This window comes from Parasteatoda tepidariorum, chromosome 1 (genome assembly GCF_043381705.1).
Source record: "Parasteatoda tepidariorum isolate YZ-2023 chromosome 1, CAS_Ptep_4.0, whole genome shotgun sequence".
Classification (NCBI taxonomy): Eukaryota; Metazoa; Arthropoda; class Arachnida; order Araneae; family Theridiidae; genus Parasteatoda; species Parasteatoda tepidariorum.
Genome location: NC_092204.1, coordinates 31,768,245 through 31,796,131, shown reverse-complemented (window position 1 = coordinate 31,796,131; position 27,887 = coordinate 31,768,245). Strand labels below are relative to the sequence as shown.

At 25.7% G+C, this 27,887-nt stretch overlaps 1 protein-coding gene across 2 annotated transcripts; it reads left to right on the top strand.

The window, feature by feature from the left end:
- The first annotated feature begins 1,255 nt into the window (after positions 1–1,255).
- Positions 1,256–27,887, top strand: LOC107436792 (tyrosine-protein kinase Fer). Of its 2 annotated transcripts, none has more exons than XM_043049172.2 (17): positions 1,256–1,941; positions 4,149–4,322; positions 5,084–5,180; positions 6,244–6,436; positions 10,070–10,207; positions 11,086–11,208; positions 11,651–11,773; positions 12,902–13,094; positions 14,724–14,813; positions 16,541–16,621; positions 17,077–17,268; positions 19,086–19,262; positions 20,556–20,769; positions 22,937–23,060; positions 23,146–23,297; positions 24,730–24,852; positions 26,557–27,887. In XM_043049172.2, the coding sequence occupies exons 1-17, from the start codon at positions 1,729–1,731 to the stop codon at positions 26,721–26,723; spliced, it is 2,574 nt and encodes an 857-aa protein (XP_042905106.1). In that variant the 5' UTR covers positions 1,256–1,728; the 3' UTR covers positions 26,724–27,887. The 2 variants fall into 2 exon arrangements, with proteins under 2 accessions (XP_042905106.1, XP_042905108.1); XM_043049174.2 differs by lacking the exon at positions 1,256–1,941 and adding an exon at positions 3,512–3,580.

Sequence of the window (27,887 nt, the reverse complement as noted above, 5' to 3'; positions counted from 1 at the left end):
ATATTACAAATTTTAAGATATACTTTAAAAGAGAATTAGGTGTATTTTACTGGGAAAAAAAATTTATCATAAGAATTGGTTAATTTGTCAAATTTTTTTTCATTCAAAATTTGAGAATCCGATTTGTAATGCAGCTTAAATACATTTTTATTTGATTTGTTATAAGCAATTTGTGATGTAAACATGTAATTCACGAAATAGTTTTTGACAGCGTTTTGTTTTTAGGATCTATGCAACTTGTTGTCTCTCGGAAGAAAAACTAGACTTTTCAATAATGGTACTTACTAGACTTTTCAATAATGCACTTAAGTAGTAATTATGTTTTTGTACATTAACAAGTTCACTATTTGCACAGCAAAAATAGAGTTATGATTTTTAATCATATAGTAAATTTTAAATCACTGTGGTAAAATTTAACATTTTAAATTCTTAAATATTTATATCCTTGATATAAAATGTTATATTTTTCTTAAATCTTGAAAAACTATCTTCTTAGTAGGGAATTTGCAAGATATTCTTTCTAGACTTGTCTTCTTTTTTTAAATAGAAAATTTACTTTGCTTTTAGTGAGAACATTACTGTTGATTTTTCAAAAGATTGGTCTTATTACAATTATATAGACATTCAAAAACATGTTCTTAACAGTATAAGTACTAGAAGCAAAACTCATTAAAATAATAAAAATATTACATGTCTTATATTGATCGAAAGAAAACAGCTTTGCATTACACTACAGATAAATAATTATTTAACTAATGTTGTATGCCAAGACTAGCACACAAGACTGTTTTTATTGGGTTTATAAATTTTGAGCCATTTTTCTTTCTTTTTTAACTCCTTCTCAGTTTTTTTAAATGCACTAGAAACCACCAGAGTGTAACAAATTGTTACTGCTTTTAGTAAATGTATTATAAATGAAAATGGTAAAATATTTTGTGTATAAAAGCTAAGCGCACTTATCTTATTTATTACTACATCAATTATTTCAAAACATGTTTGAAATGAAACCAACAATTTATTTTTCAAAGCATACAAAATAATATAACATAATTTTTAAACACAATGCGATTTATATTGTAGTTCACTTAAAATAGAGTTTTTTTAGAGAAACATTTTAGTTCTGTATTGTTAGTGGTTCGATGCTTTTGGTTTTGTTTTAATCGTTTACGTTTCCGACTGCTTAGTTTTGTCCCAGACTGCTTTGTCTTAAATGATGTATTCTCTTTTTATTAATCATGATGCCAGATTCTAAAGTAAATAGCAAATTGATTAAAATTGAAATACAAACTAAAAATGCCGATTCTTATTCTTCTAAAATATAAGAATTAAAATGTTAATTATTTAGGAATTTGAATAGCTAACTTCTTTCAAGCTTGAAATTATATGTTAATATCGTATCAATAGTACTCAAGTCAGCTCAGCTTCGAATATGGATCAAAAATTTCGATCCTGTCTTGCAATCATTTCCGAGAAAACTAAAAACATTTTTATAATTTTCTAAATTCTCAGTAGCGACTGACAGCTAGTATTTGATCCAGATGATGAGCAGTAATATTGATTCTGATGTATTGTATATTCAGTGAGAAAGCTGTTTCGAGATTTTGTACTATGATTTGTTCAAATTTATCATTTGCGAAATTAGTTTCGTATTTTTTATAAAATATATTTATGGTTGTGTTTTCTTCGTAAAACATTCCTACTTGATTACAATCCGAATCCGACTTAACGATGGGATTTTCAACAGATCTTCAAGACGTTTTTTCACATGAAGCTTTAGTAGGATTACAAGATGCTGAATTAAAACTCTTAGATAATATGAAAAAATGTGTGTTGCTTCGTGCTAAATGTGACCGTGATTATGCTGCAGCTTTATCTTTAGTTAGTGCTCAGGCTTTAAAGATGGACCACTCTAAAGAATTAGAAGGCAGCTTTATTGCTAGCGTAAGCCAAATAATTTTTTGATAAAGTTGATTGCCAAATTAGAGCGACCCCGTTATTTGAGCAATTTTTAATGTACTCATTAAAAACTGGGAAAAATATTCAAAAGTGTGTTTTTCTAATGATAAGAAATTGCCATAAATATAGTAAATAAATGAACAAAAGGACGATTACACATACATTCAAAACTGCCAAGTTACACTGTCCAATCTAAAGGATATTAAAAATTCAAACTATTATTATGTTTGAATTTTTAACAATTTGTTTAAATGTTTTTTTTTTATTCATCATGTTAACGATACAGTAGTTTTGGTTTTAAGTAATTTGTTTAAAAGTTATTTTACACAGTACTAAGATGGTATCAAATAGTTTTTTCTTAAATAAAAGATACTTTTATAAAAAAAAAGTTCAAATATAAAATTATTAATCAGCTGAAATTTTCAATAAATTAATGGTATGATTAGAAGCAAAGTAATAAAATTAAAAAAAACTTTTTTTTTTTAATTGTTTAATAAACACTTGTAAATAAAAACTTTTAATGGGTGAAAAAAATTTACATTTAAAAGAGGTCGGTGAACCAAAATATATTGGAAATATAATAGATACAGCCAGGGTTCCTTTACTGAAAACAGGTTTTGGGATGGAAAGGGGGGAGAATTGGACTCATAATAAAATTTTCATAAGCTTTTTTGCTACTTTGAAACAAATATTTAATTCAGTTATTAAGTAGGATAAAAAAAATGCAAATTTTATGAATTGTAAAATCTTAAAGCTGTCTTTTACTTTGTCAGACCAACACTAATTATTAAATGATTTTCATTTAGCTTAACATTTTGATTTTCTTTTTTAATTTCTGTAACTGGTAAGTACTAATGCTCATACATACATCTTGGAGTTACAATTGATTTAGCTCCATGCTTTTCCTTTACAGGTTAGTGATTTAAAAAAAAATGTTTTAAGGATAAATTCCCTTGTTTAAATATCAAAGACCGACCGTTAGAACGAAAATTTAACCTTTATCTAACGTATATCTCAGGCTTAGATTAAAGCTCTTCGAGTTTGGATATTTAAAAGCGAGCCCAAACCCATCTCTAGAACCTATGAGTTAGAGTATTGAATAGTATCCCTTTTAGGGATATCTAAAAAAAAAATCATCTCTAAAAATTCCAAATGTTTACACTTATTGTGTAAAACATCAAGCAAAGTGATAATTTTTCTCCCGAATTAGTTAGTAATAATTTTTCTCATTAAATTTCTGAATTACTGCGTTGATAATGTAATTTATGCAGAATTTTAAAGAACTAATTTGTATTAGTCTTTTGATACAAAAAATAAATATATAAATTTTAAAGTGTTCGTGATGTTTAAAAAAGTTTCTTTTGCATGTAAGTTTTTACACATCCTCTAAAAAATCTTAACTGCACCCTTAGAAACATAACGCTCATTGGGAAGGGGGTAGGAAGTGCTCACCTATGCTCTAACCATAAAACCTATGCTCTAACCATTTTTTTTTTTACTAAGTGTGCTTAATGACTTTTATTTAAATTTTATATAGATGTGATGTGTGTGTTGCATTGGTAAAAAATATTTCCCGTTACATCTGCTCTATTCCTCTTGGGAAAGTGGGCATTTTATTCTTCAGGTAAACATGGTTCAAGTTTCCATTTTCTTTAACGTCATACTTTTATCACATTAGGTTATGTAGTACCCTTCTTTTTTGCACCTTATAACTCATTTCTCATCTTTATGAATTTTAAATCGCTTTGTATTCAACTCACCTCATTGTGTTCTGTCATTTACTTATTCTAAGAATAGACTTCTCTTATTAATTATTAAACCTGTTATGATAGGGTTGAATTTTTCTGTCATACATATAATAAGAAACAGCTTATAGACAAAAGAATTCTTTACCGGTACCTGCACCAAAATAATAGCCATGTTTTGGTGACTTCTGAGCTGTAGCACTAAAAAAATTTGCAGAAAGTAGCCAAAAACCCTTTGGTGCCTTTGTAATTGCATTTGGCGTGTAAAGGTATCAATATGAAAATTTCCTCCATCTGTTTAATTTTAACTATATTAAAATAATTGTTAATTTATTTAGAAAAATTATCATAATTTATTTCCCTTTTATTGTCTTTTTATTTTGTTCTATTGCATTTTTTGAGCATATTTTTATGATATTTTTAACAATTGCTACGTTTATAATTTAGGCCTGGTATGCTATATCTGAAGAAATGGAAACAACTAGCAAAATAATCCGAAGAAATGCTGATAGCTTGACTTCTGCTACAGTTGAATCTATTAACAGTTTAATATCAGAAAAACGAGCCCTCAAAAAAATTTATGTAGAGGAGCATGATACTTTGCATAAAGAGTTAGCTAGAGTAAGCTTTTTCTTTTGTTTATTTTTTTTTTAAGTATTCAAAATGAAGTTTGGTATTTTTTTCTTAAATTATTCTAATTTGTGTCAGGCAACTAAGAATGAACATTTGTAAGAAACATATACTACTTTTTTCTTGCATGTCAAAATGTTTTTAGAAATGTACAGAGTTAACTTTATGATATCAAAAAATGGTTGATGCATGACAAGCATTAGAAAACTGGTTTAAGTTGTTAAAAATCAACCGTAATAAGTATTTAAACAGGAAGGATTTGCTATCAAGCTTATTTTTGCTCTTTGGAAATGGTGTAAGAAAATTTTTTTGAGTTGGCCATGGTCCTTTAGTCTTAAATGACTCATGTCATCATCCTTCATTAAGCCTCAATAACTAATATAAAGAGTAATTATAGGTCTAATTATTTTTCCTTTTTGTTATTTGAAACTGAAATTGAGGAATCAAATAATTCTAGGAGGGACCAAGCCCATTTGGGGTCAGACTTAATTACTTCAATATAAGGAAAAATCTTTGCCTTAAGTGCTGCTAAAGGGGACATCTTTTAAATGTCTAAGTACACTAATATAAATCTTTTCAATATTTAGTTATTTCAGTCTTATATTTTTTAAATAAAATATCTTCCCAGCTAATGTGTATTGTACTTTAAACAATACAATTAATCATCTTTTTTATAGTTTCAATATTTACTTGTGCTGATCAATTTATTTTATTAGTTTTCATTTTATTAATTTTTTAATTATATATTTTAGTTGCAAAATGCTGTAGATTCCATGAAAACTGAATATGAGAAATTGTTGGAAATGTGGAAAGAGGCTAAAGCAAAATATGAAGAACATTACATAAAAGGTAAATAAATATTTGTGCAGTGAAACCTCTTGGGAGCGACCACTCTCCATTCCACAGTAAAATAATCGTGATGGAGGTTGATCATTCTTAGAGGTTACCTGCGTTAGTTTAATTGTTATCGAAGGGACATGATTCTTCACAACTGATTTTAATTAGTGTTATTTTCTTGGAGTGGAAATGCTACATGGAGTTGGTGTCATGAAAAAACAAGTCTATGAATTAAATTTAGCTCTATAAAAATAATCCCTACTGATATAATTATTTACAAAAACAAATTTATCAATTATTAAGGATAAAACTATTTTTTTTTAAATACTTTTTTTTAAATTTAACTTTCAGCTCAGTACGGGTTTCCCTATATTTCGTTGTTCGTCGCGTTGATGAATTCACTTATGATGATATAAGAAACAAATTTTCAGCTGCAACTTTTTATTAAGTCATTTAAGCAGCATAGAACAATTACACACATAATGGACAAATAAAATTGCACCCGACAAAACTACCAGACAGTCATCAAGTCCAAGATAGATGTGAAATAGTTCAGTTTTCTGTTCTAAAAGTGTATTCTTTTTAGAGGGTATACGCCATCTATTGGCAATGATTCTTACAAGCTCTAAAAGTAAATCATTATTAGCATCGTCTTTAGCACACTCTGATTGCAGTATGAGGTTCTGTTGTCAAAAAGAGCTATAAATAAGAATCTCACACAAATATTTAAAATACATTTTTATCTATTTATTTGTTTTGTTAGTTTTTTTGTTTTGGTATTTTTCGTGTTTCTTTATTTGACCTTTTCCACATTTCGTGCCCGATCGTTGGGAGAGTTTTAATGGTCTCTCCTAAAGATTTTCTTCAACACTAACTCTATGGAAAATATTCTGTGTCTCCCAAGAGTGGTCACTATATAGTAGTGGTCTTACCTGGAGTTTTCACTGAATTTATTTTTCCTATATAAAATTTTTACATGTTAAACAGTATAATTTATTCTTTTTCATTTTTTTCCTCCATATATTTAAGAGAAAAATATTTGTTTTCCTAAATCATTGTAATGTGAAATTCGTAGGTAAAGGAGCAAAAAAAGTGGAAGAGGCAAAAGAGCGTTATCAGAAAGTTGCGAAAAAACTTCATGTCTTGCACAATGATTTGGTTCTTACTCTTTGTGAAGCATCAGAATATGAAAGACATTTTCGGACAACTTTGTTGCCTGGACTTTTGTATTATCAACAGATTGTAATGGAAGATTCAGCTGAAACATGGTATGCATTTTCTAGTTCAGCCTTCTGTTATTATCCTATCAGCTTTCTACTATTTTTCTATTATAATTTGTCTCTATATTTAAACTAAAACAGTTGCTCAAGTTGTTATAAGTCAATACTCATGTTTAAATATTTTTAAAAGCAAAAATAATTATTTAAATTTTTTTTTATTAATATTTATTCTACACAAAAAAGAATGAATGGTTTTTGTTAGTATTGCTATTTTTATTTGTAAAACATAAAAGAAAATTTTCTCTTGTTTAAAAATCTTTTCTGAAGATAAATGGTTTTAATTATTGTTTTTTTTTTCATTTGTTTAAAGTTTATTATCTTCATTTAGTAACTTTATTTAACACATATAATATAGTGCAATGATAAACTTATTTGAGTTATTGCCATAATTTTTTGTTTTAAATTTATATTGCTTATTGTATTTTTCACCCACTTATTTTCCATAATAAAAATTACTCAACAATAATATGTTAATGAACGTCATAATGTTGAGGATTTTTAATAGTTTCTTTATGGTTCTTTAATTTTAGTTTCGTCTAAATAATAATTAATCTTAAAATTTAATCTGCATCTTTAGATTAAAAAAATATATTTAAAAATAAAGTTATTTATTTTTAAATTAATTCTTTATATAGTGTCAAATTATATTATCATATTATTGCAACATTAATATTTTTTAAATTTTTTTTTCTTTATTTATATTATTTATTAACTCCCTAATGCTTAAACTGTCTATTCGTTTTAGTTCAGCAATGGCAAACTCTTCTATTAATATGTATCGTTCTGATTTTTATTACGTTTTAAAAACTGATACGTACTTCTGAGAATTTACTAAGTATTGTATTTAAATATATTTAATAAAATATGTTTTAATTTGTATTTAGGAAATCCATTTTGCAGGAGTTTTTTGAAATCATCAATCCTATCTCTGAACAAATGCAGGCAGTTCATTCTCGAATGAGCAAAAGCATTGAAGTGATTGATAGTATTGATGAATATAATGACTTCATTCGCAAAAATCGGTGAGCATTCCTCATGTATTTTAAGTCAAATTGTTTATTACCTCAACATTAAGAGCAAGACAATTTGTTTGTTAAACCTGTGTTTACTTAAAATTATTAAAAATAAGTGTTATAATGCACCATAATAATATATAAAATGTTTAAAAATGGCTTACTTTTAATATTTTATTTACATTGAAGGGAAAAAATTATTTTTATTAGTGATTTAACTTTTTGCCTTTCAGTAATTATTCAATGTGCATTATCATATGTACAATTTTCTTATTATGAACGATGTGTGTAAATAAAATCTCTGCTCCTCCAAAAATCAGGCACATGATTAAAAAATAACTGGGCAAGTGTGTATGTGTCTTGCAGATGTATCTTGTGCATGAGCTATAGCAGATAGAATTCATTCAATGGTTTTAGAGGGACAACTTCTGTTAACCATTGCAATGAATGCTAATTTTTATTTTCTCTGTTGGTTTACCAGTTCTAGCCTCAAAATTTTAATTGGTTATGTGATTCATTGCTAAAAGATAAGGGAACTCACTTAACAATTCTATTGTACATTTTGATCTAACAAAGGGTTTTTTAAGCTTTTACAAAGGTAATGTAATGTCTTTGAATAGTTGGGTACACTTGTATTTTACTGTTTCAATATAATTATTAAGAAGTTGTTGAAAAATTCCTCTTAAAATCCAAATTATGCTCTTAATAACAGAGTTTAATATTTGTCACAAATTTCTAAGGTGTAAAATTTAGAGGTTTTGTTTAAACGCAATAAACATGTTCCACTGTATATTTTTTTCTGTTTTTATTTAACTTGAAATTAATTTTTAAAAATGATTATACTTTAAATTTGTGACATATTTTTAGGTCTGATCCTCTTCCATCAATAGAGTTCAGGTATGATGCTTCCCTTTTAAGAGAGATTACAGGACCATTAAGACCTAATGAATTGATTGCTGATGATTATACTATAGAGTGCCTTCGTGACAAGTAAGTTTTCTTCATCATATGTTCATTTATTTTGTTGTTATTATTTTTAAGTTTATTATATTTTCTAAAATGAGCACTAAGTTTTGGCAAAAATGTGTTGATGACATGCAAAAAACTAGAAAGCATCACCGAAAGGGACAAATGTTAAATTGGTATTTTTAGCCACCTCCAAGCCTGCAACTACCTATTTTTTTATAAAAATTTATTGCAAGTGTAGAAATTGGGTTGTGGCACTTTGATACCTTAGCTATTGTACAGTCTCAATTTGATGCTAGAATGTCCTCAGTAAGGATAAATATTTTGGACAGATACATCAGTACCCAGCTAGAGGAAAAGAACTGAATTAGTGATTAAAAGTAAATTTATTTATTTTTTTATAATTTTTTTTAGCAGACTTTAATTTTGTAATCAATGTTTTTTACAATAAAAAAAGTTGTAGAGATCTTTGTATTTTTGAACGTTATTTTTTTATTCAGGAATGGTATTTATAGATACTTTGTCACATTTTTAATTGATGATTTTTTTTTTAAATCCAAAACTTTAGTTAGGAGGTTTTTAAATTTTGTCAGCAATTTTTTATTGCAAAATTATAATAATACATAATGCTCAATATTTTCTATGTAACGAATGTTCAATTTATGTTAAAGTAAATATAATTTTACAATAGTAAATGTGATTGAAATGTAATTAACATTTGATGTAATTCAACAATCGATTAAATGTTATTAAACATTTTTAGATTTAATGAAAAATTAAATAAATTATTGAACTTTAGACCTGATTTTAATTAGAATGTATTGTATTTAACATAAATTGTATTTATTTGTTTTTTATTTCAAGGGCAGTATTTTTTATGCTTATAAAATTACACAATACTTTTGAAAAAAATTCTCAAAAGTGGCTATTAGAAACTTAATTTTTATTATTGCTTATTTAGAAAGTGTGATCTGGAATCAAAGCTTGGAAAATGTGAAAGAGAGCTACTAAGAAAACAGGAGGATTTACAAAAGTATGAAGATGAAATAAAACTGAGTCAATTTGAGGAACGCGATTGCACAAAGTAAAATTTTTTTTAAAGTTATATTTAATTTCATGCTTAATTCCATACTTAACTCTTTTAAAATGATTATCTAAGCAACAATCAAAATTTATGGGGTAAAGTTGCAAAATATCTTCTCAAAATGCATTGTTAATTTTGTTTTTAAATTTTAAGTAATTTATAATTAATGCTCTACCTTGTGTTTTATTTAGCTTATCACCAGAGAAAATACACCAAATGAAACGTAGAATTTTACGTATATATTAAAAATTCCCTTACATTTTGATCTGAAAAAGTTAAATGTGTTACATAGTGTGAAACCATTTAAATAAATTCTAAGTCATTCACGAAGACATTTATCCTGCATTCAAAGAAGAAACCCGGTTGCTGCTAATGTAAGGTTCCAAAGACTGTAACATTTTTCAGACTGTAAGGTTCCTAGATATGTAACTTTTATCTAGGTCTCTGACTCAAACTTTTCGTGCATGCATAAGTTTTTTATTCCCTAACGGTTTGAAATTCATCACATTTTTTTCTTTATANATATATTTATTAAAATATGTTTTAATTTGTATTTAGGAAATCCATTTTGCAAGAGTTTTTTGAAATCATCAATCCTATCTCTGAACAAATGCAGGCAGTTCATTCTCGAATGAGCAAAAGCATTGAAGTGATTGATAGTATTGATGAATATAATGACTTCATTCGCAAAAATCGGTGAGCATTCCTCATGTATATTAAGTCAAATTGTTTATTACCTCAACATTAAGAGTAAGACAATTTGTTTGTTAAACCTGAGTTTACTTAAAATCATCAAAAATAAGTGTTATAATGCTCCAAAATAATCTATAAAATGTTTAAAAATGGCTTACTTTTAATATTTCATTTACATTGAAGGGAAAAACTAAATTTTATTAGTGATTTAACTTTTTGCCTTTCAGTAATTATTCGATGTGCATTATCATGTGTACAATTTTATTATGAATGATGTGTGTTGAAAAAATCTATGCTTTTCAAAAAAGGAAGAGCAAATCAGGCACATGATTAAATAAATAACTAGGCTAGTGTGTATGTCTCTTGCAGATGTATCTTGTGCATGAGCTATAGCAGATAAAATTCATTCAATGGTTTTATAGGGACAACTTTTGTTAACCATTGCAATGAATGCTAATTTTTATTTTCTCTGTTGGTTTACCAGCTCTAGCCTCAAAATCTTGTTGGTTATGTGATTCATTGCAAAAAGATCAGGGAATTCATTTAACAATTCTATTGTACATTTTGATCTAAATCTGGGTTTTTAAGCTTTTACAAAGGTAATGAAATATCTTTGAATAGTTTTGTACCCTTGTTTTTTACTATTTCAATGTAATTATTAAGAAGTTGTTAAAAAATTCCTCTTAAAATCCAAATTTTACTTAATATTTTAAATCTGTCACAGTTTAATATGTGTCACAAATTTTTAAGGTGTTAACATTAGAGGTTTTGTTTAAATACAGTAAGCATGTTCCAGTGTTTATATTTTTTTTCTGTTTTTCTTTAACTTGAAATTGATTTTTAAAAGTGATAATAATTTAAATTTTTGACATATTTTTTAGCTCTGATCCTCTTCCATCAATAGAGTTCAGGTATGATGCTTCTCTTTTAAGAGAGATTACAGGACCATTAAGACCTAATGAATTGATTGCTGATGATTATACTATAGAGTGCCTTCGTGACAAGTAAGTTTTCTTCATCATATGTTCATTTATCTTGTTATTATTTTAAAGTTTATTATATTTTCTAAAATGAGCACTATGTTATGGCAAAAATGTGTTACATAATGCACAACATATATTTTCTGTGTAACCAATGTTCAATTTATGTTAAATTAAATATAATGTTATAATCGTAGATGTAATTGAAATGTAGTTAACATTTAATGTAATTCAACAATCAATTAAATGTTATTAAACAGTTTTTGCTTAAATTAAAAATTAAATAAATTATTGAATTTTAGGCATGTTATTAATTAGAATATATTGTATTTAACATGAGTTGTATTTATTTATTTTTTATTTCAAGGGCAGTATTTTTTATGCATATAAAATTACACAATACACTTTTGAAAAAAATTCTCAAAAGTTGCTATTACAAACTTAATTTTTATTATTGCTTATTTAGAAAGTGTGATCTGGAATCAAAGCTTGGAAAATGTGAAAGAGAGCTACTAAGAAAACAGGAAGATTTACAAAAGTATGAAGATGAAATAAAACTGAGTCAATTTGAGGAACGAGATTGCACAAAGTAGTTACTTTTTTTAAAGTTATCTGTAATTTCATGCTTAACTCCATACTTAACTCTTTTAAAATTATTATCTAAACAACAATCAGAAATTATGGGGTAAAGTTGCAAAATATCTTATCAAAATGCATTGTTAATTTTCTTTTTAGTTTTTAAGTAGTGGATAATTAATGCTCTACCTTGTGTTTTATTCAGATTATCACCAGAGAAAAGACACTAAGTGAAACATAAAATTTTATGTATATATGAAAAAATTTCCTTTACATTTTTATTTGAAAAAGTTAAATGTGTTATATAGTGTGAAACCATTTAAATAAATTCCCAAGTCATTCACAAAGACATTCAAAGAAAGGTGCTGGTTGCTGCTATTGTAAGGTTCCAAAGACTGTAACTTTTTTAAGACAGTAGGGTTCCTAGATATGTAACTTTTGTCTAGGTCTCTGGTTCAAAACCCATGTTGGAAAGAGGAGGAGGAGAAACTTTTTGTGCATACATAAGTTTTTTGCTCCCTAACAGCTTGAAAATCATCCTATTTTTTTTCCTTTATATTTTATACCAGATTTTTAATTTTTTTTAAAATACATTTTCCTATAACTATTTCTTTAAAGTTTAAAATTTTTAATTTAAAGATTGTTCTCTAAACAAGGACAGTTAAAAATAATTTCAGCTTTGTAGAAGGAAAATTCAAAACATTTATTTTTCTGTGCAAGGACAAATTTAAAAGTTTATTGCTCTGTAGAAGGTAAATTTTGATTATAAATAGATTTTCCAAATCCATTTACTAAAATAATTTTAAATAACTATTTATAAGCATCCATAAACTTAATATATAAAAAAAATATATGTATTATAGAGCTGATTACAAATTATTAAAAATAAATTTCTAAAAGTTTATTTTTATATCTCTGTACAATGCTCTTAATTATAAATAGATTTTACTAATCCATTTATACTAGATATTTGAAAATAACTATTCATAGGGTTTGATAATTATTTCTAATAATATATTTAAAAAGGATATTTGCATAATAGAGATGATTAAGGATTGATAAGAATAAATTGTAATAAATTTTATTCTATTGCTTTACTTGCAGATTTAGTAATTATTACAATTTGTTTATGTATTTTTAGACTTAGAGTTAAAAAACGTGCAGTTGACATTTTAGTGAAGGACCTCAGTCATCTGCAATGCATTGAACACATTTTAAATGTACAACTTCATCTCATCAATTTTTCACTTTCGTGTATAGAGAATGACATACCATTTCAAGGCATGGAACTAGATGAGTCAAAAGCTACCTCTAAAAATGTTCCAAGTGAACAGGTAGACTTTTTTTTTTGTAGCATTATATTGTATTTGTGATTATGTTTTATGTTTAATTTGTTTTACTCTGTTTTAAAACTAGGAATATTTTCAGTTTCGTTCATAGAAATATTTGAAGCACTTGATCCTAATAGATTAAAGGAAGCAAGTTCTAGCTATTATAATATTTTATGTAGTTCTATGTTAATCACATGCATGTGTGAATGAGTTAGACGAAATGTAATTACTACATAGTAAACTAATTTTCATTTTCATTATTTATGCTTCACAAAAAACCACCGTGTGGTAGAGAAATTTTTTGGATAAAGGTTTTGTACTCTTAAATTGTATGAACGTTTTTGTCCAAGTAGCTTGAGGACTAACAAGTTAAACAAAAGGTATTAAGTAATATGTTGTAAATAATAAAATATTAAGTCTCTAGTAAATGTTTGGTTTCAAATCTTTGAATTGTACCATTTTTTTTTTCAAAGCAGTTTTTTAAAAATATATTTATTGTGAATTATTGAAACTTAATACTTTATTATTTTTTTAATAATTAATGTCTCTTCACTTAATACATTTTTGAGTTTAATTTTTGAACAAATTTTTGAATTGAATTTAAGAAAAAATTTCATTTTTGCATGACATTTTTTGTTAGAATTAAAGAACTGGCCTTTAAATTGTTTCAACTTTTACATGCTGTATTTATTTCATTTAGAGAGTTGAGAATTCTTTGTGTTAATTGAAATTCTTTCTATGGTGGTTTGTGTTGAAAGAACATTTTGCTTGCCTGTGTTTAAATCTATCATTGGGGAAATTATTAATTGTCCTTGAGAAAATTTGCCTTAATTTATTTAAGTTCAGTCATATATTGGAAATATTTACATCATTTAACAAAACAAAAAAGAAAGAATGGAAGAAAGGAAAACATTTATTTAGTTATATTTTGAAGATTTACATTAAATCTTATTTAATTTAACTAAAATGAATTGTCCCTATTATTTTGTAAATACTACAATTTTCATTCCTCAAAAATTAACTTTTTAAAAAATTAACAGTGCATAATTTTAAAAGTATTTTAAATATCAAATGTTTTGTTCAATCAGATGGCGAAATGATTGATTGTTCAGTGATAATTGTTCAGATGGTGATTGTTCAGTTACATACGTAATTTTTTTTTTTTGCATTTATTTAATTGCCCCAAAATGGAGAAAACAGTATTAATATTTTTATCATTTTGCCATCTATTTTAAATTTTATATTTGACTTGACTTTTTGCTGTAAAATTGTATTTTCTATTAGGAAACAATTTTTTTCCCATAAAGTTGTAGAAGTTTTTTATAACTTTTTATGGTTTTTTAAGTCTGTAGACGTTTTTTATTCATTTTTTTAAAACTAATCGTTACTTAGCTTTATGTTCAATCTAATAATTCACAGAATTATTTAAAGTTTGGATTTTTTTAATGCAGTCAAATTTGATCACAGTATTGAATACTGCAAACATTAGTAGTGTTAGATGATTTTTAATATGGGGAAATATGCTATTCTTAGGGTGTGTTCTAAATTACTATGTTTTTGAAACTGTGGAGTGCGCAGTTTAAAATTTCTATAACATTATTAACTTAATTTTACATTCTATTTTCTCTTTAGAAAGAAGAATCTACTATTACATTGGGAAGGAAATCTAAATTAATAATGGATAAACTGAAACAGCCTTTCTTTACTCTTAAACAGAAGCATGTAAGTTTAAAGACCAATGTACTGTAATAAATTCTTTTTTATACATCATTTTTATTACATATTATATTTAAATATTATTTGTTTTATAATTTTTAACAGTTCACATTACTATTATGTTTCCAAAATTCAAAAATCTAATTTTGATTCGATAAACTCTTTAGAACTAGTAAATATCATTAAAAAAGACAGCTTATGATAAAAAATAGTTTCATTCTGATTTGTGATGAATTTTTATTGCTACTATTATTATCTCTTATGTATTATTTTGTTTATTTTTTCAGAAATAATCTCTATGTCCCTTCAAGAGTTATAATTATTTGATTTTTAATAATTTTGTTTTAATATACTTAATTTGTTAAGGGTAATTAATATTATTTTGCAAAATGGTTTTTGATTCTTAACACCATTTAAGGTTTAATAACATATAGGTTCAGTCTACAGGTTCATTAAGGTTCAATTAACAAACACTATTTAAAGTTCAGAGTGCATGCACAAGCAACTCTCACAAAAATTTACTCTTCTAATATGTTTTTGCTGCATGAAGATTGATGTTGTAAGAAAGTCTTTTGCAAATTTCAAAGAAGACCTCAGGGTCGACCCCCCCCCCCTAAAATGATTGGCTGTGTTATGAATGGCCCCATGCATTCTTAGGGTTAAGAGCTTTAGAGTAGTCGCCAAATGTAGAGATGCATTTAGAAAACTGCTGGAGAAGGCCAGGGCCCACTCAGAACTGTTGAGCCACAGAAGAATGTTTTTGCAGCACACTATTTCTTAAAACTTAAATTATAGTGACCACCACTAATAAAATCACTGATTTTTTTTTTATAATCAGCTACTTTTTAAAATCAAATCTTTAAAAACAGAATCATTGCATCATTAAAACATGTTAAAACCATACTTTGATAAAATCATTATTACCGTTTTATGCATTCAAGTTTTTAGAGTTATTTAAAAATGAAAAAGTTCATGTTTTTTTTTCTACTCCCATTGTGTATATATAATATTTTTCTTGAGTTTTGAAATATGTGTATATAGAAAACAAATTCCAGTTTGCAATCCGGTAACAAAAGAAACATCACTACAGGTGTGGAGGACACTTTTTGGCGAAATTGAAGAGTTGTAGTTGAAGTAAAATGAAATATGGAGTGCAAAAGAGTCCAGATGAAAACGACTAATAAATTAAGGAAAGTTATTACTTCAGCCATCATTCTTGTTGTGGCTTGATGGAATATTATTACTAGAAAACATGGAGTTTTTAATAAAGTTTTTGTTCTCTTGTTCCCCGGAGGGAAAAGTAGTGCAACTATAATTTATAAACTGAATTACTCCTGTGCAAAATAATAAAATCTTATAATGTGCTTTAAATTTTTCATTTAAGAGTTTTAACATACAAGTTTTAGCAATATTAAGTTTTTAACATACAATGTTAAAGGAATATGTGGTTCCAGTATTTTAGAATAAATATGAAAGTAGTTTTTATGCTGTAAAAAATATTGAAATTATTTTTCCACTAAAGAAAAATTTTTAATAGACAAACTTCTTATTATTTGTATTGAGCAATGTGTGAATATTTTTTCCTTCAAAAATACTATGCATACAATTCAAGATAAATTGCTTTTATTTTTATTAAAGTAAGGGATAATTAATTTTAATTTATTAAACATGTCAAGTTTATTTTAAATATATTATAAAGTTCATGCTTCATTTCTGAAATTTTTCATTTTTAGGTTACTCCATGCCCACCTTCACCACCAAATAAAGACTTTTTAGATAATGTTGTTGAAAATGAAAGAAATCCTTTTAAAAGAGTAATGAATTTGAATTGTTTGAAAAGTTTTCTTCGAAAATGTAAAGTGATTAATAAATTTAAAAATAATGTTTGTTTTTGTTTATTGTGGAAAATGTTTTGACATTGTTGTATTTTCATAGTATGATTAATATTTGATTACTATCAGTTAAAAAGTGTAAGGATTCTCTAGATTTTAAAATTAATTTGTACTTCTGATAATTAATTATTTTTATTTATTATGCAAAGTTTTTTAATTTAAAATATTTTCTGTTATTTTAATAATACATTATAAAGCATTAATAAAAGTTTAAGATTTCATAAAAATATAATTTTAACATTTGAAGAATTAATTGCATTTAATTAAAAGATTTCGAATTATTGTTATAATTTTTTTTTCTTCTTTTAAAACTTGATTTTTTTTTTAATAAAAGCTTTCCTAACAAATCCTTAACAATTTTTAAAAAATATTTTTAGGAAATAAAAGACACAAGCTATCAAACTGAGGACTGGTTTCATGGTGTTTTGCCTAGGGAAGAAGTTGTTAGACTCCTTGTTAACGATGGGGATTTCCTTGTCCGTGAAACCATTCGGAATGATTCAAAACAGCTGGTTTTATCAGTGTGTTCTCAAGGATACAAACATTTCATTGTTCACATGACTAGTGACGTATGTTTATTTAAACTTGTTAGTTTATATTTAATTTATTTTGCAGTGCAAATCCTATGCATCCTTGTATGAATTTTAAATTATTAATTATATGTTGTAAAGAATCACATCATAAAAATAAAAATAAAAAACAAATATGAAACTATTATCTTTTAGACTGCCAGAAAAAAAAATTACCTTTAGTTAGTTTATTTATTTATGTGGGGGAAAATTAGGGACATCTGAAATTTAAAAAATATAGTATATTTAAATTTAGAAAAAATAACCTTTCAGATGAATTGAGAAATCTTTATAGAATTTGTATGGAAACTAATATCCAGCTAGAGTTATCCTCATCATATATGAAAAACAATTCGTTGTTGTTTTTGTTGCAATTGTTGATAACCGGTTAGGATGTCTATGATCTAAGAAAAAATTTTATGACTAAAAAAGCCTCTAAAAATCACAGTGAAAAATTACTTGAAAATAAAAAACTGTGCTCTTAAATATTTTCAAAAACGTGTCTTATATTACCATTTTTTTTTAAATGAAAGGGAATTTTAAATCATATTTTGTATCTATAAATTTATTTTAAAATAAAGTAACAATTAAATGTGTAATTAATGAATAAAATAAAATGAAAATTAATACCTGATATAGATAAATAAAAAATTTGTTAATTTTCAGTTACAATCATAAAGAACATCAGAAATGTGTTGTATTATAAAATGTTTTTGATATTCTTATGGTTAAAAATTTTCCTATTACCCAAAATCCATTTTTTTACATTTTGAAAAACTTTGTCCAAGAACATCACTTGTTATTAAAAGATATTTAAAGTAACAGATTCAATGTGGAATTTATAATGAAAAAGAGAGCAAAATAATCTTACAATGTAAAAATATTCAAAATTCATAAAAAGTTAAGAAAACAGTCTAAAAAACAAACAAAAAAAGACTAAAAAGAAAAGAATAATGTCCTATAAGAGGAAAAAAACAAAAGTGCTTTTATCTAGCCCTGTTGATAAAGTATCAGATTTCTTTACTCATTTTAGTAATTGATGTTTCATATTTGATTTAAGCATTTATCTTCAAAAATTATTAGAATTTATGTGTTTTGAGCATTATTAATGTCCTTAAAATCAGATATCTTAAAAGGATAATTGAGCTCAAGGAATTCTAATAAAATTTGACTTTAAGATCATTTTTTGAGAAATAAGCTTTTGTAATATTTCTAACTCTAATTTGTTGTAGAATAAAACAGTAGTGTTTTTTATTTTAAAAAGCAAAATTATTTACCAATATTTAATTTTTCAAAAATATTTTTGTTGAATACTTGTTGAAAAGATATAAATAATATGTTATATAATCATTTAGTGTTTCATTTATGTGTTTAAGAGAATTCTGTTAAAATTTAGGTGTCAGTTAATGTGAATAAGAAAAATGAAAATTTCTTACTCTAACATTATGAGGAGTATTATCACCCCTAAACGTTTTAATGGACCAAAACTTGATTTTGACTATTTGATTATTGATTATAGATGCAAATTTTTGATTATAGATGCATAATGATAAACTCAGCTACATTTATCTATTAATCATAATTTGTTTTTCATTTATCAAAGAGAAATGAATGAAGGTCTTAAATTGTTAATAAAATATGCATATGTAAGTGGCTTAAGTTATTAAAAATCTATATTGAATAAATGAGCATTCTATATTAAATCTAGATTGAGTGAGAATTCAACAAATGAAAAATTGAGTTGCGGCAAAAGTTTAGTGATTGCTGTTATTCTATAGTATGGTTATAAATTTTTTTTTTTCTCTCTAAATTCCTAGAGAAAATATCGATTTGAGGGACCAAGTTTCAATACCATTCAGGAGCTTATCATGCATCAATTTCAATCTGGTCAACCTGTTACTATGAAATCTGGAGCAATACTGAGACGACCCATTCCACGTGAAAGGTGGGAGCTTAATAATGATGATGTGGATCTCATTGAAAAGATTGGATCTGTAAGACAAAGATGCATTATTTTTCTTTATTTATCTAAAGAGTTTGGGGCAATAGTAAGCCACATTTTCCCATTTTTTTTGCAGAATATGAGTTTTGGTGAAAAATACACTATTTTTATGTTAGTTATAAAAAATTCTTAAGTATTGTGTTGCTATTAAGTGGAAATTCTAGAATATTGTAAAGTATATATCTGGAAACTATATTAAAAAGTTTGATGTAAAAATGGCTCATGTATGAAAAGTGTGGCTTATTACCATATTGTCCCAAACTCTTTATATGATATTTTACATTTACTTACTTGTGTAATTAAAGAAGTTCTTATTAGTATTTTTTACTTTTGTTCATTTGTAAAATTTTAGCTATATCTAATTATTCTACTTTTTTAAAAAAAATATTATTATAATCATATTTCATTCCACTTTAACAAATTTATTTTCATTGCTTGTTATGTTAGCAAGTTTTATATTCTTTGCTTGAAGCAAAGCCACATTATTTTGTAGATTTTGTTGTTTCGTGATTTCTCTCTTTTTTTATGTAAACAAACATTTTATTTACAAATAAAATTTTATAACAATTTTTGTTTTATTTGTAATGAAAAATATTTTATTTCAATATGCTGGCTGTATTTTTTTATATAACTTATTGCTTCAGAATTTTTTTTTTTATGAGAAATGCAATCTAGAAATGAGAATGGAAATTGTGGTATAGCTTAGAGAAATTGGAAATCTTGGATATGATCTTAAATTGCCTGAGAGTTATAAATTGAATATTATTTGTGATATTTTTAATCTGTATTATTATAGTTCTTTTTTTGTATAAATTTTTCTAATATTGTTCAACTAAATAAAGAATTATGTTATTTCGAAACTATTAACTGGATAGACGAAACATTGCTGGTGGAATGAATATTTAAAAGTTAAGTTATTCAGCGTACAAATCACTAGATCCCCACTGTACTCTCATAAAACACCCCACTAATTTTCTTTTTGTGCTTTGTCAATTCAGTGTTTGGTTTATGCCAGTTAACATAGACAAGGGAACGTTTACATTTTTACAACATAGACAAGGAAACATTTATGAAAGTAAACATTTTTCGAAGTTGTTTTCATTTATTGAAATTGCGTATGTTTTACTTCAACTTCAATTTTAAACTATTGTCTCAACATGATTTATGGCATTTAAAGATTAAATTTAACTTTACAAAATAGTTTTATTTCATTTAAATGATTAAGAAGAAATTTCCTATATATTCAAGTAAATTTATTTAATATAAATTATGTAATATTTTCTAGGGTAATTTTGGAGACGTTTACAAAGCTCAGTTAGCTGATTATCCTGAGGAAGTGGCTGTCAAGACTTGTCATGTAAATCTTCCTGATGTACAAAAGAGAAAGTTTTTACAAGAGGGCCGCATATTAATGGACTATGATCATCCAAATATTGTTAAATTTATAGGAATTTGTGTTCAAAAGCTGCCATATATGATAGTAATGGAACTCGTACCAGGTATGACAATTATAAATTTGTGTGTTTTGATGATTTTATTACAAAGTTTCAAAATTTTGCTGATTATATTAAATTTTTTGTCTTTAAGAAATTTATTTTTAAATACATTAGCTTAGATATGTTTCTATGTTGTTACTCAATTAACTTTCTGAAAAAGTCAATTGTTTATTTCAGAATAATTTAGAATGCTTTGCCATTAGAGAATAAATGATTCTGAAATAAATTATTCAACTATTCATAATCTGCTACTCTTCGTATTGAGATTTTACTGTCTTGCTATCAAAGTGTTTACAGGGATGGGGAGGAATTTTCATGATAGCAAGACTGTACTTGCTGATATTCGTTTTTTCACTTATAGATCTTTGTAATGTTTCTTTTAAAGGTTTAGGTCACTCTAAATTTTCAGCGACTCTAACAGTAGAAAAAATAAGCATGTGAGAAATTTTTTTAGCAAGACAATGAAAAAATCAATGTTCTGGAATAGGTCTTAATTATACAACTAGTGAAGTGTTAATTTTGAATTTTTTTCAAAGCAATAGGAAACAAAATGGTGGTTGTATAGCTTTTCTATCATGAACCTTTTTTTTAAAAAAAAATAGTGGGCTACTGAACCAGGAGCGCCTTTAGTTTTTAAGTAAGGATAAATAAAAATTGTTTCAATTACGTAGTATGTAGGTGAAAAGCTACAGAAGATTTTAATACTTGTTGTGTTCTTATTTTTTCCAAAAAAATTTTTAAGAAAAAAACAGGTCACTTTTGTAAATTAAGTGACCAAACTTTAAATTTTAATTTTTATAAACTAAACCATATTTAAGGAGTGATCAATTAAATATCAAAAATATTAAGTCTGATTTTTTTTTTCATGTTGATCTTATTTATTTTCTTACATATTATTGTTATTATTCTGAAATTTTGATTTTTCTAATCATAGTATAATTTTTTTTTAAATACTTGTTTATTTATTTATTTTTTAAGCATGCTTTAGTTATGTTCTGTATAAAAAGCACTTAAACATCTTCAGAATTTCTTCAGGGCTGGAAATGCTAGATGATTAAAGTTCAACAGTTTATATCTAACACTTAATTTATTAAAATTTCCATTTGATTACAGTCTATAACACTATTTTTTAACTAATGGGGGTAATTTTTGTAATTCATTTGAAATATATGCCATATTTAAACTTTAGTATTTTTATTTTACAAAGATCTTCTAGTGTCTTTTTAATGATATAAAGTTATATTTATTCCCTGAACATAAAATGTTGATTAAAATAATAATGAAAAATGTTGAATAAAAAATAAAGTCAACTTCTAATGACTTTTGCAATCCGATCTACTTCAGTGATATGAAGGGGAAAAACATTTTTTCGAAGGTAACTTTTGTTCTCATTTGTCTCAATTTTTTTCTTTTTTTTTATGTTTTAATTTTATTGTCTCAGCAAATGCAACTTCTTCTATAAGACCTTTGAAAAGATAATGTATTATTTGGTAACTTTTTGTCTATTTTTACTGTGAAAATTTCCTGGTTAAGAATGCAGTCCTCTAAAAATGTTTGATGTTAAAAGGCAATGATGATAATCAGTAAAACATGAAGTTTTCATTGCTCTAAGTGATTTAAATAATTTCCTCAATAAAAGAATATTGCAAAATAAGTAACAAATACATATATATATATATATATATTTAATAAAAGTACTTAAACTGTTCTAAATTTTATTGTTTAAAGTATTGAAATTTGTAATTACTTATATTTTAATGAAGTTAGAATATTTTTTTAAAAAATTTTTTATTAATAAAATTATTTACTTTTATTTCATTTTACAATATTTTATATCTTCTAAAACAACAATGAGCACTGTTCATTGAAATTATTGGTTGTTTTTTTTGGACTTCAGTACCATTTCAAGTTACTGCATACTTAAGACCTTATATTAGTCTTATTTAATGAAATAATGTTTAGATAAAATTTTCCCCATTTAAATACTTTATATTCAAATGTTGCATCTTTTAACTTCCATTGTAGGAGTAGTTTTTTAAATGTATAAATAAAGACGAGAAAAACAAATAAAGTATTGGTAAATATAATTGTATCTTAGATATGTTTTATATTATCTCAACTGAGTAAATTAGTTAGCTTCGTAAATGATTAACTTTTCTGTTTAAAACAGGTGGCTCTTTACTAAACTACTTACAGCGACATAATGAAAGCTTATCTCAGAATCAACTACTTTCTTTTTGCATTGATGCAGCTGCAGGCATGGAGTATCTTGAAAGTAGGAGTTGCATTCATAGGTAATCTATCAAACGTTTAGTGATAACACTATTGAACTGCAAAATATTTTTTGATCAAAAAGGATATATTTTGACTTTAATTTAGAGATCTGGCTGCAAGAAACTGCTTGGTTGGGACAAATAATGTAGTGAAAATATCAGACTTTGGGATGTCACGTGAAACAATAGAGTATGTTGTGACTGATGGCATGAAACAGATACCCATTAAATGGACTGCACCAGAAGCTTTGAATTATGGTACTTTAGCTATATTCATAACTTTGTTTAGATGTTTATATTTATAGAATGACAAAGTATAAATTGTATAAAAAGTATAAATTTTTGCTGTCATCTGCATATTATAATAGAAAAACTTAGTGGAAGACTGTTCTATTCATCATTTTTGAAAAATTTAAGATTTCTAGGAAAAAGATTTTATTTTAGTCTTATTTAATGATATATCATTAATTTATGTTCTGGGTCTTTACATTTAGCAGATTTCGGTTGATGAAAGTACTAAGTGATAGTCTTTGAGTTTTTTAGAGTGGAAGACTGTTTCAAGCGCATTTAGCAACTGACAGTGTACGAGTAACCTTAGAAAGTGTCACATTTAAAATTACTCATCAATATGTTTTTTGAGATTATTATTATTCATTTTTTTTTTGCCGTAGCTATAGCAAAAATTATTTTTATAAATCTCTTAGATTTAACTTTAAATCTTGAAGTTTGTAATTGACCTTAACAAATATTTGATGAATATGTTATTAAATATAATTTGTATTTCAAGTTATTCACATTAAGAGGGTCAATCCATATTTTTGTAAAGAACTATTTTCACGCAGTGTGCTTATTTAACCAAAAAATTTCATTAAAAAGTATCAAGCATTATCTTATCAGCATTAACTATGTCTGTATATGCGACCAAAATTATATTCATTGAAATGATTTTCAATTTGTTTTAGGTGATATAAATAAATAAAAAACTGAAGATTTAAATTGCATTATGCATAAAACAATATTTGAGTATGGATAAAAATTTCATTTTGATGTCTCAAATCAATTTTTATTGAGCTTGTTAATTTTTTTAAATATGCCATGTAATATAAGTAATACTCTTTTTGTTTCATATGTAAAACCTTTCTGACATAGCCCATCATCAATTTTAAACTAAACATCAATTTCATTAATAATCATAAGAAACACAATCTTTTGGCTTTGTTTGATTTTAAAGATACTTATTATTGTCTTATTATAATTTTTTATTTTCTGATAAATAACAACATAAAATTAAGAGTCAAACTATTTTAATTGATATTTCACAAAAACTCATTACATTTGTTTTTAAGACATAATTTAGCAACTTATATTTATTTTAGGTTTATTTCAAGTAATTACTTAATCCATCTAATACTTAAATCATAAAATATTTTCCATATTTAGAAGAAAATTTTCTGGAAATTTTTATTTCTTGTGTGGAAATCCAGTAAATTTCTAAAAAATTATTTCACAAGCTTAGTTTGAAAAAATTATGGTCATCTTGGGTAGTAAATTATGTACCAAAAGAAAACACTTTCGCATAATTATTTCAATATACCAACTGAAGGGATTAAAATTGTTAATTTTTATGTCCTGATTTTGTGCCAGATTTATGTGTTACATCTTTTTCTAAGAGTTTTAATCTTTCAAATAGGCATTTATACAACTATGTGTGATGTTTGGAGTTATGGCATTCTGATGTGGGAAATCTTTTCTTTGGGAAGTGTTCCTTATCTTGGCCTTTCCAATAACAAAGCTGCAGAATTAGTGGAAAATGGTACTTTTCATTAGTAATTTAATTTCTTAATTATTATTGTGTTGGTTAATTTTAATATGATTTCTTTAGTTTAATTTTAACATAAAAAATCAGTTTCATAAAAGGTTTTCATATAGCTTAAATCAAATTTTCAAATAAACTATAAGGTTTAATTTAAAAAATGGTTGCTTACTTAAGGTTAACAAAATATTAAAATTTTAGTTTTCACTCTGTTTAACAAAATGACACATCTGTCTGTTTAAGAAATAGATATTATCATTTACATTCTTAGCATGGCCTTGTATTCAAAATATTCTGTTTCACCCAAAAATTGGTTGAAAGTATAATTCTCCTACTACTTACTGAGGAAATTTATTTTTTAGATTTCAATCATTTTTTTTCCTTTGGGAACAATCTATATCCTCCAAAAATAGTTAATTGCTTTTATGTTTGCATTTCAATGCTAAGCTTTATTTTTACCTTCCTTGTACTCTTGCTTGCTTGTTTAATAAAATAATTACATTTTGAAATTTATTTCATTACCTTAAAAGTGTGTTGTAAATTTTTCTTTTATCTTGTATTTTTCAAAACTTATTTCAAATTACTACGAGAAAATAATTTATCCATTAATTCTAAATCTCTGAATAGCTAATAAAAATATGTATTAAACTCATAAAAATGGATTTATTTCATTAACATGAAATTAACATATGATAACTAAATTATTCTTATTTTTTAAAAAAAAGAAGAAAAAGTGTTATGAATTAATTTACTCACCTTCTATAAATCTTTTAGTAAATAATAAAATTATCAAAACATTTTTATTTTAAATTTTATTTAAAATAAAAGTGTTTTTAAATGTAATAAAGCATCAAAATTATCAAATTGTTAAAAAGAAATTTATTTTACTTTTTTTGCACTCGTGCTTGCTTGTTTAATGAAATAATTACATTTTGAAATTTTTATTATTGACTTAAAAGTGTGTAGTGAATTTTTCTTTTACCTCGTGTAGTAAATGGTGACTGATGCACATTAAATCTGTCGAGTCACAATGTCCTCCATGTTTCTATAACAAATCATACCTCTGAGGATAATTTTCTAGGTTTTCCTCTCGGTGTTACTCATATGCCGGTTAGTTCCATCAAAAAGTCCTCCACGTAGGCATGTTTCTCCCAATATTTGATCCAGAAGTTTCCTCGTCTTCTGGATTGATTCAAAATTACTAGGCTACGGAGTTCAACATTAGTAGTCGTAAACCTAAAATTGGGTCAGCTGTTCAACAACGGTTATGATATAAAATGTAAAAATAAAGTTAAAATTTTTAACTATTTCTTAAGTTTAAAAACTTTAACAATAAATGGATAATTATTCTTAACATTTTCTAAAATGTTTGTTTTATAATTTAACCTATATTTTATTATTTCTACGTCCTGGTACTGTACGTTATTCTATTCATGCGTCCTAAGCAAAAATATATTATCTCTGAATTTTTCCATTTTTCATTTTCTTTTTTATTATACTTATTTTATGTTACTATTACACGGTTAAACAATTCAAGGAGCTATTAATATTTTCATGGTGGCTGAGCTTTGTTTACCAAAATTTGTAAGATCTCAAAATTACCATGTGTGGATACATAGCCTAACCTCTTTTCTTAGGACTGTATTATTTCTCTGCTATATTCATAATTGTGTAAAGTAGTTTATATTTATTTATTTATTATAGGTTATCGTTTGCATGCTCCTGACAACACCCCACCTACAGTATATGAGCTTATGTGCAAATGTTGGGAATACGAACCTCAAAAACGACCTCATTTTTTAGAAATACACTCTTCTCTTCGGGCATTTGCCAATGCTGTTGCATTAATGGAGGACTCTTCAGATTCATAAGTATATACTTAAACAGTACAAAACATCTTCGCTTCAGCTGCTGACGAATTGGGTTTGGAAAAATATAATCTATATACAATTTAACTTACAAATAAATTACTGTATTGCATGTAATTTTTATTAACACATGTGTCTTGATGGTGCCTTTGACTGTGATAAGTATAAATAATACTCGCATTTTGTAATTCGAAGTTGCCAAAGAAGAAATATTTTGCATGTGCATCAAGCATTAATTTTTAAAATTGTAGAGTTATATAAAAAATTTTAGTGGCAGTATGATTTTACATAAGAATTAATAGATTTATTAAATTTGATTTGATATAATTTGCAGGCTTGGTCGTTTGATTGTTTTTGTGAGTTTAAAATTTGAAAGCTGCTCATAATATGTTTAGATAAAGACTCACTTTTTTGTTGTGCGGATGCGTGTTTGGTTGGATAGATATATTTTTAATGTTTATAATTAGTGATACTTTTGTTTCAATAGAGTGAAATTTTTATCATAATATTTACTATACATTCCATGATTTAATTAATTGATTTTAGAAATTTAATTTATTTTAATCATAATTTCATCCCAAGTGATTTTTACATTTTTCATTGCTTATATGTTTTTATTTTTTAATGCTAGAACCATAATGTTCTTGATTTTGGAACAATGGCATGACGATATTGTATAAGCTAGTGTGCACCTAGTTCTTTGAGGTTAGATTTTTAAATTGTGCTTTTTTAGATAAATATAGAATTTCAGCTTTCTATTTCTATAAATTTTTCTATCAATGCTCTATTTAAAATATTGCATTATATCCTAATCTGTTTGTTTGTAGCAACTCTATTAAAATATAAAAAAGAAAACAAAGTTCGTGCAGAATCGGGTGGTGATAAAATTTGTTTTGATGAAAATGATACATTATTTTTTTTTTTTATTTCAATCAAAATGTAAAGTTAATCTAAATGAAATGCTTTCTAAAAAGATTTAAGTTGTTATTTTTTATTTTAGAAATTAAAATAAAAAATTTGGCGATTTCTTAATGCTAATTTTTGATGACTTTGAAAAATATTGCTTTTTGTGTCCGACAATTTTCTGTGGGTTTTCACGCCAAGTCTGTCTAATAATTCTCTCTTGCTATCCTAAGCCTCTGGGATGGTCTTAATTTCAGCAAAGGT

What these genes read in the sequence shown, in the direction of transcription:
- LOC107436792 (XM_043049172.2), top strand. Translation starts at nt 1,729, where the DNA reads ATGGGATTTTCAACAGATCTTCAAGACGTTTTTTCACATGAAGCTTTA. An exon ending in GAAGATTCAGCTGAAACATG is followed by an intron (nt 6,437 to 10,069) that starts GTATGCATTTTC and finishes ATTTGTATTTAG; the next exon opens with GAAATCCATTTTGCAAGAGT. An exon ending in TTGTTCACATGACTAGTGAC is followed by an intron (nt 17,269 to 19,085) that starts GTATGTTTATTT and finishes CTAAATTCCTAG; the next exon opens with AGAAAATATCGATTTGAGGG.